Genomic DNA, 17,789 nt, shown 5'->3' on the forward strand with positions numbered 1-17,789 from the left:
GTCATGAATTCTCAAGTGCTTCTTTTGAAGACTTTACTGCGAGTATGTCAACAATATTCTATATCCCATTTTGTTACGAGGGCAGTTCAATAAGTAATGCAACACATTTTTTTTCTCGGCCAATTTTGGTTGAAAAAACCGGAAATTTCTTGTGGAATATTTTCAAACATTCCCGCTTCGTCTCGTATAGTTTCATTGACTTCCGACAGGTGGCAGCGCTGTACGGAGCTGTTAAAATGGTGTCTGTAACGGATGTGCGTTGCAAACAACGGGCAGTGATCGAGTTTCTTTTGGCGGAAAACCAGGGCATCTCAGATATTCATAGGCGCTTGCAGAATGTCTACGGTGGTCTGGCAGTGGACAAAAGCACGGTGAGTCGTTGGCCAAAGCGTGTGTCATCATCGCCGCAAGGTCAAGCAAGATTGACTGATCTCCCGCGTGCGGGCCGGCCGTGCACAGCTGTGACTCCAGCAATGGCGGAGCGTGCGAACACACTTGTTCGAGATGATCGACGGATCACCATCAAACAACTCAGTGCTCAACTTGACATCTCTGTTGGTAGTGCTGTCACAATTGTTCACCAGTTGGGATATTCAAAGGTTTTTTCCCGCTGGGTCCCTCGTTGTCTAACCGAACACCATAAAGAGCAAAGGAGAACCATCTGTGCGGAATTGCTTGCTCGTCATGTGGCTGAGGGTGACAATTTCTTGTCAAAGATTGTTACAGGCGATGAAACATGGGTTCATCACTTCGAACCTGAAACAAAACGGCAATCAATGGAGTGGCGCCACACCCACTCCCCTACCAAGAAAAAGTTTAAAGCCATACCCTCAGCTGGTAAAGTCATGGTTACAGTCTTCTGGGACGCTGAAGGGGTTATTCTGTTCGATGTCCTTCACCATGGTCAAACGATCAACTCTGAAGTGTATTGTGCTACTCTTCAGAAATTGAAGAAACGACTTCAGCGTGTTCGTAGGCACAAAAATCTGAACGAACTTCTCCTTCTTCATGACAACGCAAGACCTCACACAAGTCTTCGCACCTGAGAGGAGCTCACAAAACTTCAGTGGACTGTTCTTCCTCATGCACCCTACAGCCCCGATCTCGCACCGTCGGATTTCCATATGTTTGGCCCAATGAAGGACGCAATCCGTGGGAGGCACTATGCGGATGATGAAGAAGTTATTGATGCAGTACGACGTTGGCTCCGACATCGACCAGTGGAATGGTACCGTGCAGGCATACAAGCCCTCATTTCAAGGTGGCGTAAGGCCGTAGCATTGAATGGAGATTACGTTGAAAAATAGTGTTGTGTAGCTAAAAGATTCGGGAATAACCTGGTGTATTTCAATGCTGAATAAACCAACCCCTGTTTCAGAAAAAAAATGTGTTGCATTACTTATTGAACTGCCCTCGTACATTTCAACAGCCATCTGCTGTTTGTCTTCCTGCTTATCAAACTGTACCTTGTCCAGCAAGGTTGCTGTTTTTCTCCCCAACTGTGAACTTTTGGAGCATCATGGGCAGGGCCATCCAACCAGCTCAAAATTTTGACAATCTAACTCACCAATCAGACAGAATTTGGCACAGTAATCCCACAGGAGGACATCCAGCAACTCAGACAATCAGTGCTATGCCGAATAATTGCTTGCATAAGGGCCAGAGGTGAACCGAAGTATTATTGACTTTCTCTATTTGTGAAGCTTTTTCTCTTGAATGAATTGTACAATTTTTCTGAAATTGTAATCATTTGTTTGTCTGTATATGTACATCACATTACCAATTTTTGTCCCGTTTGAATAATTTCTTTGTAGTGCATCTTTCTTTGTCTTAGGGTGTATATTGTACTTATGAGTAATCTCTCATGTTGAAAATAGTCCCACTCCACTGGAAAATAGCATACCTCACTTCTGTTTACAAAAAGAGGATGCAGAGAATTGCACGCCAATTTTGCTAATGTATGCTTGTTGAGGCTTTTAGAGCATATTCTAAGCTGCAACATCGTGATGTTGCCTTAGAAGAAAAGAGCCTTCACTAAAAACTCAGCATCGATTCAGGAATAAAGCCTTCATGTGAAACATAGCTTGCTTTATTCACTCACGATATCTTACAAGTATTACATTCAGACAAGCCGTTGTTCCATCTTCTTAGATTTCTGAAAGGCACTCCTTGACCCTGTACCATAGTTTTGACTAACGACTAAGATACAGTAATATAGAGCACCTTCACAGATATGCGAATAGCTTGATGAATATTTGATCACTAGAATGCAGTATCTTGTATTCAATGGCAAATGTTTAAACAGAGGTGAAAGAAATGTTGAGTATGGCCCAGTAAAGTGTAATAGGATCTTCAGTGCTCTCTGTACAAATAAAAAGTTTATCACATATGAGCATACAATATGCAAAAGTGATAAATTCTAGAATACTGTTGCACCATAGAGAGCCACTGAGTAGGCATGACAGCAGATGCTGAACAAATTCAGAGACTCTGCATGGAAAAACACTACACCCCACTCAGGTTGTACAGTGGGGACACTGTGTCTTTTATGTCTTCTCTGTGTTTTCTGAAGAACTGTGTGGCCACATAAGCAAAATTAAAACGTTAAAGTTCTTGCCTGCATGCCTAGTCATCACTTTACTCTCCCACTATATAATGTTTGTTCATCTTTATTAATTCAATTGTTGTTACTGGTCATCAGGTTTTTCCAATCTAGCTGTATATTTTTTTATTTTATTTTATATTTTTGTATGCTTGATGTAGATTGAATATAAGCGAAGTACTTTGTTCTTGGTGAAATATGTTATACGTTATGAATGGAAAGAAAAACACAATAGTGGTGTAATATTTTTTTGCACTTATGGTATGTAAATGCTCTGAGACTGCTCTTGACAATATCTTTTAGACAAATCTAGGAAAAAATGTCATACCACCAAAACGATAGTAAATGAGCTATTTGATTCATGACAAGCAACACCTTGTGTTAAATGTTGAAACTTGTCACAATAAATAATCTATTAAATCTTGAGTTCAGGTCGGTAATAGATCAGTCAAAAATTGAGAATTTTAGGAGATTGCTCAAAGACATGAACTGGATAGATGTTTATAATACTTGTGACTCAAATGGAAAATACAAAGCATTCATTAATAAAGTTACTTCCTCTTTTGAAAATTATTTTCTCCTATAGGTAAATTAAATCAAACATAAGTCTAAAAATAAACCATGGATTACACAAGGAATAAACATATCATGGATAATGGCATTTTCTATGACCTGTCATAAGCATTTGACTGTGAATCACAGCATTCTCTTGAGTAAATTAGAATTTTGTGGTGTCAACAGTAGTGTTGCAAAATGGTTTGAGTCTTATCTAACTAACAGGAAATAAATGATATGGTTATAATAGAGGGAAACATTCCACGTAGGAAATATATATCTAAAAACAAAGATGATGTGACATACCAAATGAAAGTGCTGGCAGGTCGACAGACACACAAACAAACACAAACATACACACAAAATTCAAGCTTTCGCAACAAACTGTTGCCTCATCAGGAAAGAGGGAAGGAGAGGGAAAGACGAAAGGATGTGGGTTTTAAGGGAGAGGGTAAGGAGTCATTCCAATCCCGGGAGCGGAAAGACTTACCTTAGGAGGAAAAAAGGACGGGTATACACTCGCACACACACACACACACATATCCATCCACACATATACAGACACAAGCAGACATATTTTAAAGACAAAGAGTTTGGGCAGAGATGTCAGTCGAGGCAGAAGTGCAGAGGCAAAGATGTTGTTGAATGACAGGTGAGGTATGAGTGGCGGCAACTTGAAATTAGCGGAGATTGAGGCCTGGTGGATAATGGGAAGAGAGGGTATATTGAAGAGCAAGTTCCCATCTCCGGAGTTCGGATAGGTTGGTGTTAGTGGAAAGTATCCAGATAACCCGGACGGTGTAACACTGTGCCAAGATGTGCTGGCCGTGCACCAAGGCATGTTTAGCGACAGGGTGATCCTCATTACCAACAAACACTGTCTGCCTGTGTCCATTCATGCGAATGGACAGTTTGTTGCTGGTCATTCCCACATAGAATGCGTCACAATGTAGGCAGATCAGTTGGTAGATCACGTGGGTGCTTTCACACGTGGCTCTGCCTTTGATCGTGTACACCTTCCGGGTTACAGGACTGGAGTAGGTGGTGGTGGGAGGGTGCATGGGACAGGTTTTACACCGGGGGCGGTTACAAGAGTAGGAGCCAGAGGGTAGGGAAGGTGGTTTGGGGATTTCATAGGGATGAACTAAGAGGTTACGAAGGTTAGGTGGACGGCGGAAAGACACTCTTGGTGGAGTGGGGAGAATTTCGTGAAGGATGGATCTCATTTCTGGGCAGGATTTGAGGAAGCCGTATCCCAGCTGGAGAGCCACATTCAGAATCTGATCCAGTCCCGGAAAGTATCCTGTCACAAGTGGGGCACTTTTGTGGTTCTTCTGTGGGAGGTTCTGGGTTTGAGAGGATGAGGAAGTGGCTCTGGTTATTTGCTTCTGTACCAGGTCGGGAGGGTAGTTGTGGGATGCGAAAGCTGTTGTCAGGTTGTTGGTGTAATGCTTCAGGGATTCCGAACTGGAACAGATTCGTTTGCCACGAAGTCCTAGGCTGTAGGGAAGGGACCGTTTGATGTGGAATGGGCGGCAGCTGTCGTAATGGAGGTACTGTTGCTTGTTGGTGGGTTTGATGTGGACGGACGTGTGAAGCTGGCCATTGGACAGGTGGAGGTCAACATCAAGGAAAGTGGCATGGGATTTGGAGTAGGACCAGGTGAATCTGATGGAACCAAAGGAGTTGAGGTTGGAGAGGAAATTCTGGAGTTCTTCTTCACTGTGAGTCCAGATCATGAAGATGTCATCAATAAATCTGTACCAAACTTTGGGTTGGCAGGCCTGGGTAACCAAGAAGGCTTCCTCTAAGCGACCCATGAATAGGTTGGCGTACGAAGGGGCCATCTTGGTACCCGTGGCTGTTCCCTTTAATTGTTGGTATGTCTGGCTTTCAAAAGTGAAGAAGTTGTGGGTCAGGATGAAGCTGGCTAAGGTAATGAGGAAAGAGGTTTTAGGTAGGGTGGCAGGTGATCAGTGAGAAAGGAAGTGCTCCATCGCAGCGAGGCCCTGGACGTGCGGGACATTTGTGTATAAGGAAGTGGCATCAATGGTTACAAGGATGGTTTCTGGGGGTAACGGATTGGGTAAGGATTCCAGGCGTTCGAGAAAGTGGTTGGTGTCTTTGATGAAGGATGTGAGACTGCACGTAATGGGTTGAAGGTGTTGATCTACGTAGGCAGAGATACGTTCTGTGGGGGCTTGGTAACCAGCTACAATGGGACGGCCAGGATGATTGGGTTTGTGAATTTTAGGAAGAAGGTAGAAGGTAGGGGTGCGGGGTGTCGGTGGGGTCAGGAGGTTGATGGAGTCAGGTGAAAGGTTTTGTAGGGGGCCTAAGGTTCTGAGGATTCCCTGAAGCTCCGCCTGGACATCAGGAATGGGATTACCTTGGCAAACTTTGTATGTGGTGTTGTCTGAAAGCTGACGCAGTCCCTCAGCCACATACTCCCGACGATCAAGTACCACGGTCGTGGAACCCTTGTCCGCCGGAAAAATGATGATGGACCGGTCAGCCTTCAGATCACGGATAGCCTGGGCTTCAGCAGTGGTGATGTTGGGAGTAGGATTAAGGTTTTTTAAGAAGGATTGAGAGGCAAGGCTGGAAGTCAGATATTCCTGGAAGGTTTGGAGAGGGTGATTTTGAGGAAGAGGAGGTGGGTCCCGCTGTGACGGAGGACGGAACTGTTCCAGGCAGGGTTCAATTTGGATAGTGTCTTGGGGAGTTGGATCATTAGGGGTAGGATTAGGATCATTTTTCTTTGTGGCAAAGTGATACTTCCAGTAGAGAGTACGAGTGTAGGACAGTAAATCTTTGACGAGGGCTGTTTTGTTGAATCTGGGAGTGGGGCTGAAGGTGAGGCCTTTGGATAGGACAGAGGTTTCAGATTGGGAGAGAGGTTTGGAGGAAAGGTTAACTACTGAATTAGGGTGTTGTGGTGCCAGATTGTGTTGCTTGGAATTTTGAGTTTTTGGAGGGAGTGGAGCTGGAAGTGGGAGACTGAGTAGATGGGAGAGACTGGGTTTGTGTGCAATGAGAGGTGGTTGAGGTTTGCTGGAAAGGTTGTGAAGGGTGAGTGAGTTGCCTTTCCGGAGGTGGGAAACCGGGAGATTGGATAGTTTTTTGAGGTGAAGGGTGGCATGCTGCTCTAATTTGCGGTTGGCCTGTAGGAGGATGCTCTGAATAGCCGGTGTGGATGTGGGAGAGGAAAGATTGAGGACTTTTATTAAGGATAGCAGTTGACGGGTGTGTTCATTGGCTGAGTTGATGTGTAGGTGAAGGATTAGGTGGGTGAGGGCAATGGATTGTTCAGTTTGGAACTGGTATAGGGACTGATGGAAAGAAGGGTTGCAGCCAGAGATGGGAACTTTAAGTGTGAGGCCTTTGGGGGTTATGCCAAATGTCAGACAAGCCTGAGAAAATAAAATATGCGAGCTTAATCTGGCTAGGGTGAAGGCATGTTTGCGGAGGGAATGTAAATAAAACTTAATGTGGTCGTTGTGGTGGTGTTGTGAGGGTGACATGGTATTAGAAGGTGGAAAGTGTAACATGAGGTTGAAATGAAAATGAAAGATAAAAATATATGGGGAGAGATAAGGGTGAACTAGAAAATAACTGGAGATCTGGTATGAAAAAATGCGAAAAAGTGTTGGTTAAGTTGATCCTGTGGTGAACTTGGGTTGGTAGACAGCGATGTGCATGAAGGTTAGGTGGTTGTGTTGCTGCTAAAACACGTTAAAGGACAGAAAAATTCAGGAAAATTTCGAAAAAACGTGTAAATGTATTAAAAGGCGTGGTGTTGTGGTGAAAGATTACGAAAATGGGGCTAACAATTGTAAATAATGACGTTAAAACCTGTGGAGAGCGGCTAAAAATGATCAGTGATGTATGAAAAACGGAAGTGGAAATAAAGTAAAAGTTATTAGAACTAGCCGAAATGGTTGTTTAATACGTTAAAGCAGCTGTTATTGAACTAGAAACGGTGGATTTTATAGCAGCGGTATTGTTGAAAGCGCAAAATAAAAATTTTTTGGTTATGGTTTGGAAGTGGGTTACGTATTATAGAGTGTATATAGGCGGGATAAAATTGTATTAAGGTAAAAAGGGAAGGTGAATAGAAAGTGAGACTACTGGTAAAAGCAGAAAGAGAAAATAAGACGACAGGAAAGATTTCGAGATGCAACAGCGACAATAACAAACGTAATTGTTGGGTTCAAATTAATGATATGGTTATAATAGAGGGAAACATTCCACGTAGGAAATATATATCTGAAAACAAAGATGATGTGACTTACCAAATGAAAGTGCTGGCAGGTCGACAGACACACAAACAAACACAAACATACACACAAAATTCAAGCTTTCGCAACAAACTGTTGCCTCATCAGGAAAGAGGGAAGGAGAGGGAAAGACGAAAGGATGTGGGTTTTAAGGGAGAGGGTAAGGAGTCATTCCAATCCCGGGAGCGGAAAGACTTACCGTAGGGGGAAAAAAGGACGGGTATACACTCGCACTCACGCACATATCCATCCACACATACAGACACAAGCAGACATATTTAAAGACAAAGAGTTTGGGCAGAGATGTCAGTCGAGGCAGAAGTGTGGAGGCAAAGAAGTTGTTGAAAGACAGGTGAGGTATGAGTGGCGGCAACTTGAAATTAGCGGAGATTGAGGCCTGGTGGATAACGGGAAGAGAGGGTATATTGAAGAGCAAGTTCCCATCTCCGGAGTTCGGATAGGTTGGTGTTAGTGGAAAGTATCCAGATAACCCGGACGGTGTAACACTGTGCCAAGATGTGCTGGCCGTGCACCAAGGCATGTTTAGCGACAGGGTGATTCTCATTACCAACAAACACTGTCTGCCTGTGTCCATTCATGCGAATGGACAGTTTTGTTGCTGGTCATTCCCACATAGAATGCGTCACAGTGTAGGCAGGTCAGTTGGTAGATCACGTGGGTGCTTTCACACGTGGCTCTGCCTTTGATCGTGTACACCTTCCGGGTTACAGGACTGGAGTAGGTGGTTTTACACCGGGGGCGGTTACAAGGGTAGGAGCCAGAGGGTAGGGAAGGTGGTTTGGGGATTTCATAGGGATGAACTAAGAGGTTACGAAGGTTAGGTGGACGGCGGAAAGACACTCTTGGTGGAGTGGGGAGGATTTCATGAAGGATGGATCTCATTTCTGGGCAGGATTAGAGGAAGTCGTATCCCTGCTGGAGAGCCACATTCAGAATCTGATCCAGTCCCGGAAAGTATCCTGTCACAAGTGGGGCACTTTTGTGGTTCTTCTGTGGGAGGTTCTGGGTTTGAGAGGATGAGGAAGTGGCTCTGGTTATTTGCTTCTGTACCAGGTCGGGAGGGTAGTTGCGGGATGCGAAAGCTGTTGCCAGGTTGTTGGTGTAATGCTTCAGGGATTCCGGACGGGTCAGATTCGTTTGCCACGAAGACCTGGGCTGTAGGGAAGGGACCGTTTGATGTGGAATGGGTGGCAGCTGTTGTAATGGAGATACTGTTGCTTGTTGGTGGGTTTGATGTGGACGGACGTGTGAAGCTGGCCATTGGACAGGTGGAGGTCAACATCAAGGAAAGTGGCATGGGATTTGGAGTAGGACCAGGTGAATCTGATGGAACCAAAGGAGTTGAGGTTGGAGAGGAAATTCTGGAGTTCTTCTTCACTGTGAGTCCAGATCATGAAGATGTCATCAATAAATCTGTACCAAACTTTGGGTTGGCAGGCCTGGGTAACCAAGAAGGCTTCCTCTAAGCGACCCATGAATAGGTTTGCGTATGAAGGGGCCATCCTGGTACCCATGGCTGTTCCCTTTAATTGTTGGTATGTCTGGCCTTCAAAAGTGAAGAAGTTGTGGGTCAGGATGAAGCTGGCTAAGGTAATGAGGAAAGAGGTTTTAGGTAGGGTGGCAGGTGATCGGCGTGAAAGGAAGTGCTCCATCGCAGCGAGGCCCTGGACGTGCGGGATATTTGTGTATAAGGAAGTGGCATCAATGGTTACAAGGATGGTTTCTGGGGGTAACGGATTGGGTAAGGATTCCAGGCGTTCGAGAAAGTGGTTGGTGTCTTTGATGAAGGATGTGAGACTGCACGTAATGGGTTGAAGGTGTTGATCTACGTAGGCAGAGATACATTCTGTGGGGGCTTGGTAACCAGCTACAATGGGACGGCCAGGATGATTGGGTTTGTGAATTTTAGGAAGAAGGTAGAAGGTAGGGGTGCGGCGTGTCGGTGGGGTCAGGAGGTTGATGGAGTCAGGTGAAAGGTTTTGTAGGGGGCCTAAGGTTCTGAGGATTCCCTGAAGCTCCGCCTGGACATCAGGAATGGGATTACCTTGGCAAACTTTGTATGTGGTGTTGTCTGAAAGCTGACGCAGTCCCTCAGCCACATACTCCCGACGATCAAGTACCACGGTCGTGGAACCCTTGTCCGCCGGAAGAATGATGATGGACCGGTCAGCCTTCAAATCACGGATAGCCTGGGCTTCAGCAGTGGTGATGTTGGGAGTAGGATTAAGGTTTTTTAAGAAGGATTGAGAGGCAAGGCTGGAAGTCAGATATTCCTGGAAGGTTTGGAGAGGGTGATTTTGAGGAAGAGGAGGTGGGTCCCGCTGTGGCGGAGGACGGAACTGTTCCAGGCAGGGTTCAATTTGGATAGTGTCTTGGGGAGTTGGATCATTAGGGGTAGGATTAGGATCATTTTTCTTTGTGGCAAAGTGATACTTCCAGTAGAGAGTACGAGTGTAGGACAGTAAATCTTTGACGAGGGCTGTTTTGTTGAATCTGGGAGTGGGGCTGAAGGTGAGGCCTTTGGATAGGACAGAGGTTTCAGATTGGGAGAGAGGTTTGGAGGAAAGGTTAACTACTGAATTAGGGTGTTGTGGTGCCAGATTGTGTTGCTTGGAATTTTGAGTTTTTGGAGGGAGTGGAGCTGGAAGTGGGAGACTGAGTAGATGGGAGAGACTGGGTTTGTGTGCAATGAGAGGTGGTTGAGGTTTGCTGGAAAGGTTGTGAAGGGTGAGTGAGTTGCCTTTCCGGAGGTGGGAAACCGGGAGATTGGATAGTTTTTTGAGGTGAAGGGTGGCGTGCTGCTCTAATTTGCGGTTGGCCTGTAGGAGTATGCTCTGAATAGTCGGTGTGGATGTGGGAGAGGAAAGATTGAGGACTTTTATTAAGGATAGCAGTTGACGGGTGTGTTCATTGGCTGAGTTGATGTGTAGGTGAAGGATTAGGTGGGCGAGGGCAATGGATTGTTCAGTTTGGAACTGGTATAGGGACTGATGGAAAGAAGGGTTGCAGCCAGAGATGGGAACTTTAAGTGTGAGGCCTTTGGGGGTTATGCCAAATGTCAGACAAGCCTGAGAAAATAAAATATGCGAGCTTAATCTGGCTAGGATGAAGGCATGTTTGCGGAGGGAATGTAAATAAAACTTAATGTGGTCGTTGTGGTGGTGTTGTGAGGGTGACATGGTATTAGAAGGTGGAAAGTGTAACATGAGGTTGAAATGAAAATGAAAGATAAAAATATATGGGGAGAGATAAGGGTGAACTAGAAAATAACTGGAGATCTGGTATGAAAAAATGCGAAAAAGTGTTGGTTAAGTTGATCCTGTGGTGAACTTGGGTTGGTAGACAGCGATGTGCATGAAGGTTAGGTGGTTGTGTTGCCGCTAAAACACGTTAAAGGACGGATTAATTTGGGAAAATTTCCAGTCCGGAATCCCTGAAGCATTACTCCAACAACCTGACAACAGCTTTCGCATCCCGCAACTACCCTCCCGACCTGGTACAGAAGCAAATAACCAGAGCCAGTTCCTCATCCTCTCAAACCCAGAACCTCCCACAGAAGAACCACAAAAGTGCCCCACTTGTGACAGGATACTTTCCGGGACTGGATCAGATTCTGAATGTGGCTCTCCAGCAGGAATACGACTTCCTCAAATCCTGCCCAGAAATGAGATCCATCCTTCATGAAATCCTCCCCACTCCACCAAGAGTGTCTTTCCGCCGTCCACCTAACCTTCGTAACCTCTTAGTTCATCCCTATGAAATCCCCAAACCACCTTCCCTACCCTCTGGCTCCTACCCTTGTAACCGCCCCCCGGTGTAAAACCTGTCCCATGCACCCTCCCACCACCACCTACTCCAGTCCTGTAACCCGGAAGGTGTACACGATCAAAGGCAGAGCCACGTGTGAAAGCACCCACGTGATGTACCAACTGACCTGCCTACACTGTGACGCATTCTATGTGGGAATGACCAGCAACAAACTGTCCATTCGCATGAATGGACACAGGCAGACAGTGTTTGTTGGTAATGAGGATCACCCTGTGGCTAAACACGCCTTGGTGCACGGCCAGCACATCTTGGCACAGTGTTACACCGTCCGGGTTATCTGGATACTTCCCACTAACACCAACCTATCCGAACTCCGGAGATGGGAACTTGCTCTTCAATATATCCTCTCTTCCCGTTATCCACCAGGCCTCAATCTCCGCTAATTTCAAGTTGCCGCCACTCATACCTCACCTGTCATTCAACAACATCTTTGCCTCTGCACTTCTGCCTCGACTGACACCTCTGCCCAAAATCTTTGTCTTTAAATATGTCTGCTTGTGTCTGTATATGTGTGGATGGATATGTGTGTGTGTGCGAGTGTATACCTGTCCTTTTTTCCCCCTAAGGTAAGTCTTTCCGCTCCTGGGATTGGAATGACTCCTTACCCTCTCCCTTAAAACCCACATCCTTTCGTCTTTCCCTCTCCTTCCCTCTTCCCTGATGAGGCAACAGTTTGTTGCGAAAGCTTGAATTTTGTGTGTATGTTTGTGTTTGTTTGTGTGTCTGTCGACCTGCCAGCACTTTCATTTGGTAAGTCACATCATCTTTGTTTTTAGATATATAACAGGAAATAAAGGTTGTCGTTGGGAAATACCTGTGCAGTACAACAATATCAGAAATTGAGTCCGCCTTGATGCAAAACACCTTGTTTATTTTCCCAAACTAGTTTCAGTGACAAATATCACCATCACCAGTGGTTTTTTTTTTTTTTTTCTTTTCTTTTTTTTTTTTTTTTTTTCAGAAAATAGCATAGTTATACAAACACAGTGACACATTATTACATTTTTACTATTCATTTTTTGAAATATATTTGTAAATGGATACTTTCATACTACCTTATTTATTGTATATTATAGCATGTTTTTGAGAATTATTGTCGCTGTTTGCAACATATTTTCTATGCTTTTTTTCTGTTGCCGTTTTTTCTCAGCAAACATCATGTCATCTGCAACTGTGTGGGCGGCTGTTAGTAAGCGAAATACTAGAGGGTGAATTTCGTATGTCAGCAATATACACTTGGAGTTTCAGTAGTGTTGTGGAATCCAGTTATTTCGTGTGTACTGGGCTGTTGCTTAGTTATTCGTGTAGTCACATTTGTTGGATGGTATGTGGCTGATTCTATACACAGAAAAACAAAACTTTCGCACTTTGGTTATGATCAAGAATATTATGCCATCTTGCTGTTCGCGTGTGTTGCGAGAGGTGTATCACATGTTGTGAGAAGGCTGTGAAAACTGTAGCACGAATTATGATGACTTCTGTTCCTTATTTATGTCTTTGTGTTGATGAAGAAATGGTTATTTTGGCTGTGTGTGCTTTCTGTTGTGTGTCCTTGGTCAGCTCTCTCAGAGTGGTAAATAATGTGTTATTCCAAAGTGTTATGTTTCTGTTTATTAAATTTTTCCCTTTGACTATAGCTTTTGTTTGTAGTAATTTTCTTCTATTGTTAGTTGTCGGTATAGACTGTTGCTGTTTTTCAGAATGTGTAGATTGTTTTCAATATTAGTGGGGTTATGGTTTTTGTTGATTAGGTGTTCTGCAAAAGTTGAATTTGTGAGCTCTCCTGTGCAGTAAGCACTCAGTCTTCATCTGATTGAGAATTAATTACTTGTGGTGTTTGTCAAGGTTTCTTCTTGGGTCCATTGCTTTTTCTTGTACATTAAAGACTTCTCATCTGTTACATTTCCAGAGGCTGGGTGCATTACAGATTCCCTCCTCTCACCATATAAGGGTACATCAAGCATTATCAAACAGGATTGTTTTGTTAGTCCAGGTGTTATGATGTAGGTGGAATATAAAGTTGGATCGGCATACTGATCTTCAAATTCAGCACTGACATAATTTTTATGGATGACAGTGTGTGGCCACATCGAACAGCACAGGTGGAGGAGCTCTTGGAACGAGAGGATATTCTGCAAATGGATTGGCCTGTCTGTTCGCACGAGTTAAATCCCATCAAGCACATTGGAATGTGGTTGGGAGACATATTGCAGTGTATCCACTTGCACCAATAACCGTCTAGCAGTTGTCAATCACGGTGGTGGAGGAATGGAATGCCTTAGCACAGGAACTCCTTGCCAGCTTTGTGGCCAGCATTGGAGCACATGGCAGAGTAGACACTGTTGTCTGTGGTGATCACACATCCTACTAAGAACCATGTCTCTACTTTTGTAATGTCCAGGAGACCAGCATAAATTTTGATGATGTAGTTATTAACTGTGAATAAAGCTGTCATACGTGTTCGTCTCATTGCATATTTCTTTTTTATCTTCTGTACTATAATGTAGCACTTTTTTCTGTGTATGGTACAAGTTTCATCAAGCTATGTTATCTGGCAGTGACACATTATGCTAAAGTTACTTTCATCCTTACGTTCTGCACAAATTTATTGTCTGATTATTATTTTCAGTATTATTCTATTCAGTATTATGCAGAACAAAATGTAAGGCATATTTGTCTTAGAAAATGAAATTAACTTATACTAATGATCTTTTACTGAATTTAAGAGCATTTAATTACTCTTATATAGCCAGCTGTTTATGAAGTTTTTCTTGAAATAGTATGTGATACCCATTTTTAATATGTAGTGTAAATGATTTCACAGGAGTGTTACTTATGGATGAAGGCACAGATACCTCCTGAAGGCACCCACAGAAATTCCTATTATGTTAGTTACTTGGACACTTTTATTACTCCTTCTGCTGTAGTTACTGGTAGTCAGTTGAAAGATATATCAACGATTCCATGCCGAGAAAAAACACCAGTGAGGGGGTCCTTGGTAAGAGTTCATGAAAGAAAAATCTGATTGTATATTTGTCTGGTTTATAATATTTATAGTACTCAATTGTGTACCTTATTACATCATTCTTTGTCTTTTTCTTGTAGAGTAAAGCAGATACCAACCAAGAAGACTATTATCAACAGTCTGATTTGAAACCTGTAAAGTATATCCCTGAAGGACCTTCTGATTCATTAGATAACCAAGAAGAAACTGACTTTTCATATGACGATAATGAAAAGCAAGATGTTTTGAGTTGTTCTACATCTTCACCTCCCTTGCCGACTGAATCATTCCTTTCTTTCAGAAAAGATTGCATTCTAAAGAACTGGAAAATGCAGGTTAATAACAAAACCATGAGTGATGTTACAATTCATGTCAAGGGCAACGTGGAAATTGCAGCACACAGACTAGTGTTTTTTGCTCAGGCTCCTTCGATATTATGTGATATTTCGGAAAAATCAGGAGAACAAGGTCATCTGCAGTGGAAAGATGTGTCATTCAGCTCAGCTTTAGCATTTCTGCATTACATTTATTGTGGGAGTGTAGAGGAAATTTGCTCACTACAAGAGGATGTGAATGATATTCGATCATTAGCTGTAAGATATAATAAGTCTGAACTTTTGAACCACCTTGACAAGTTGAAGAACATGGGTAGTAGTGCTTTGAAGCACTTACATGATGAATGTTTGAATAGCAGAATAGGAGAGAAATATAACAGTAGTAAAACAGAAAGAACAAGCAGAATGTCTGATACATTTCAGTCACATTCTGAACTTGATATTGAAGATTCAGCTGATATTCCTCAGCAACGAAACCTACAGCATTGTAAGGAAATTGGTAAATGTGAAGATTCTGCTGCTGATAACTTCTGTGATATTGACTACACAGAATATAGCTCTAACCCACAAAGATTTGAGGAAATATTGAGTAAGTCACAAATAAACGAAAATGATAATAAAAGTGACAGATCGTCTCCAGATATATTTTCAGAATCACACACACCTATTAAAACTAATTATATTCAACGTGATAATATTGACATTCTCTCAAGTATGCTTTGTAAGCTTACATCAGGTCATGAGCCAACAAATATAGATGATTCCGTAACAGATGTGCATGAAGATGCAGATTCTGTTTGTGATTTAACTCAAGGAAGTCCAGAAGACTATCTTACTTCAGACTGTGAGCCAGCAAAAGTAGTAGAAGTACCAGATGAGTCTTTATCAGAGATGCCTGAAGATGAAAACGTTTCTTGTAATTTAGCACCAGGAACTCCTGAGGAGTATCATTCCATTAATTTTGCTGGTGTATTAACAACCACTCCAACACCTGCAAAGAGAAAACTATCTGACACCATCTTGACACCATCCAAATGTGATTCTCCAGCAAAAAAAATCTGCAAAGAGAGAGACAGTTCACCCTTGCAATTAGAAAGCATAAATCCAACTAAAGTTTTGAGCATTCCAACTGATTCTTTCATTGATACAATAGATTTAACACAAAAGAGTGATGGATCATATGAAAATGAAGCATATCAACAAAATTGTGCAGGTAGCTCTAGTATGGAAGAAAATAATCAACCAGATAGTGGAGCTGCAGGAACTAATGGCAGTTCATGTGAGACTCTCCCTCTGACAGCTTCAAAGATTCATTCTTTTGAAATAGGAAAATCAGATAAAGAAATTCAGTATAATTTGAATAACTGTTCTGAAGAAACTAGTAAAGGAAATGATGCATATTGTTCTGACAATTCCACTGCTGTTCCAGAAAATCATGAAAATACTTCATTGCCGACTAGTCCATTGGAGTTTTGCAGAACAGAAGAAAGTCCAGATTATGGAATCACGACATTTGCTTCACCAAAAAGTACATTGAAACCTATAGATCAAATAACAGAAGAAACACATGCCAATTCTCCATTATCTGGAACCCCACTGGCTCTTCGTTGTTTGTCTCAGTTTCCAGATGCAACTATGAGGCGTAGTTTATCTCAGATGATGTCTCATTTAGTTGACAAAGATACACAGTCACTTATTTTGGCACATGATGAAGTAGAATGCAAGCAGATTTCTTCAGATGTCACTAGTACTCATGATTCCGACACACCAAAAACGCTTAAGCAAACAGGTATGGATTCCTTAAAAATGATGCTGGAGGATTCTTTTGTTGACCAAATCCGAGATAACTCATTTTTCAGGGAGGAATTTGTAAACAGCCCATCTGGATCTCATAGAACTGAAACACATGACAACAAGGTAAATGATGAGAATTCTGGAAATCCAGAATACCAATCAATAACTCCAGTCAACAAATCAAGTACATCTGAAGAATTAACACCTTTGCCTGACTATAGTACAATGAAGACACCACAGCTGAAGGTGAGTATTGTTAATCTGTTTTATTACAGCTCCTTAGCTTTGTGTGTGTATGTGTGTGTGTGTGTGTGTGTGTGTGTGTGTGTGTGAGAGAGAGAGAGAGAGAGAGAGTGAGTGAGTGAGAGAGAGAGAGAGTGTTTCCTTATTATATTAAATATACCTTATGTAAACAAAAGTAGTGTACAGCAATGTGGTTGTCACTCACGTCATGTAAAAATTTACATGACCTTCAGTTTTTCCACACCAATGAAAGTTGGTCTCCTTAGGGGGAGCTGCTAGTGTAGTCTATTGTTAGAAGTTCCAACAGAGAATGAATATTGGAAAAGGTTGATTTCTGTTGTTGTGCTGAGTATCATCCTAAATCATAACTGTGGAAAGTTTTATACACAATATGATACAATTTAAAAATAATTACCTTTTTAAATCAGTGTTTGAGATTTGGAAAATATTCTTCTTCCATGGCCACTATCTATCTTTGATTCAGTTAATCAAATAAATAATCTTGAAGATGAGTGTCACTCTGGGCTCCAACAACAGTTACTAAAAAGGTAACCACATTTTTTGTTGGAACATATTGCAGGGAGATTGGTAGAAGAATGATATGCATAATTTATTTTCTTGTAAATGCTGGTCTCTGCTAGTTCATTGAATGATGTTTCCAAATACACTCCTGGAAATGGAAAAAAGAACACATTGACACCGGTGTGCCAGACCCACCATACTTGCTCCGGACACTGCGAGAGGGCTGTACAAGCAATGATCAAACGCACGGCACAGCGGACACACCAGGAACCGCGGTGTTGGCCGTCGAATGGCGCTAGCTGCGCAGCATTTGTGCACCGCCGCGGTCAGTGTCAGCCAGTTTGCCGTGGCATACGGAGCTCCATCGCAGTCTTTAACACTGGTAGCATGCCGCGACAGCGTGGACGTGAACCGTATGTGCAGTTGACGGACTTTGAGCGAGGGCGTATAGTGGGCATGCGGGAGGCCGGGTGGACGTACCGCCGAATTGCTCAACACGTGGGGCGTGAGGTCTCCACAGTACATCGATGTTGTCGCCAGTGGTCGGCGGAAGGTGCATGTGCCCGTCGACCTGGGACCGGACCGCAGTGACGCACGGATGCACG

The 17,789-nt window shown here is 43.0% G+C and overlaps 1 protein-coding gene across 3 annotated transcripts in view; it reads left to right on the top strand.

Annotated features, from left to right (window-relative positions):
• The window catches only part of LOC124619683, a 212,497-nt gene that overhangs the window by 102,305 nt on the left and 92,403 nt on the right, over nt 1-17,789 (top strand). For all 3 annotated transcript variants that reach the window (XR_006980110.1, XM_047146228.1, XM_047146227.1), the window contains exons 6-7: nt 14,111-14,284; nt 14,392-16,665. Coding sequence is in view for 2 of the 3 variants with exons in the window: in XM_047146228.1 (XP_047002184.1) it covers nt 14,111-14,284; nt 14,392-16,665 (2,448 nt within the window). In the remaining variant the exon portion in view is untranslated. The remainder of the gene's footprint in view (nt 1-14,110; nt 14,285-14,391; nt 16,666-17,789) is intronic.

The sequence above is a fragment of the Schistocerca americana genome, chromosome 6 (assembly GCF_021461395.2).
Source record: "Schistocerca americana isolate TAMUIC-IGC-003095 chromosome 6, iqSchAmer2.1, whole genome shotgun sequence".
NCBI classification, from domain to species: Eukaryota; Metazoa; Arthropoda; class Insecta; order Orthoptera; family Acrididae; genus Schistocerca; species Schistocerca americana.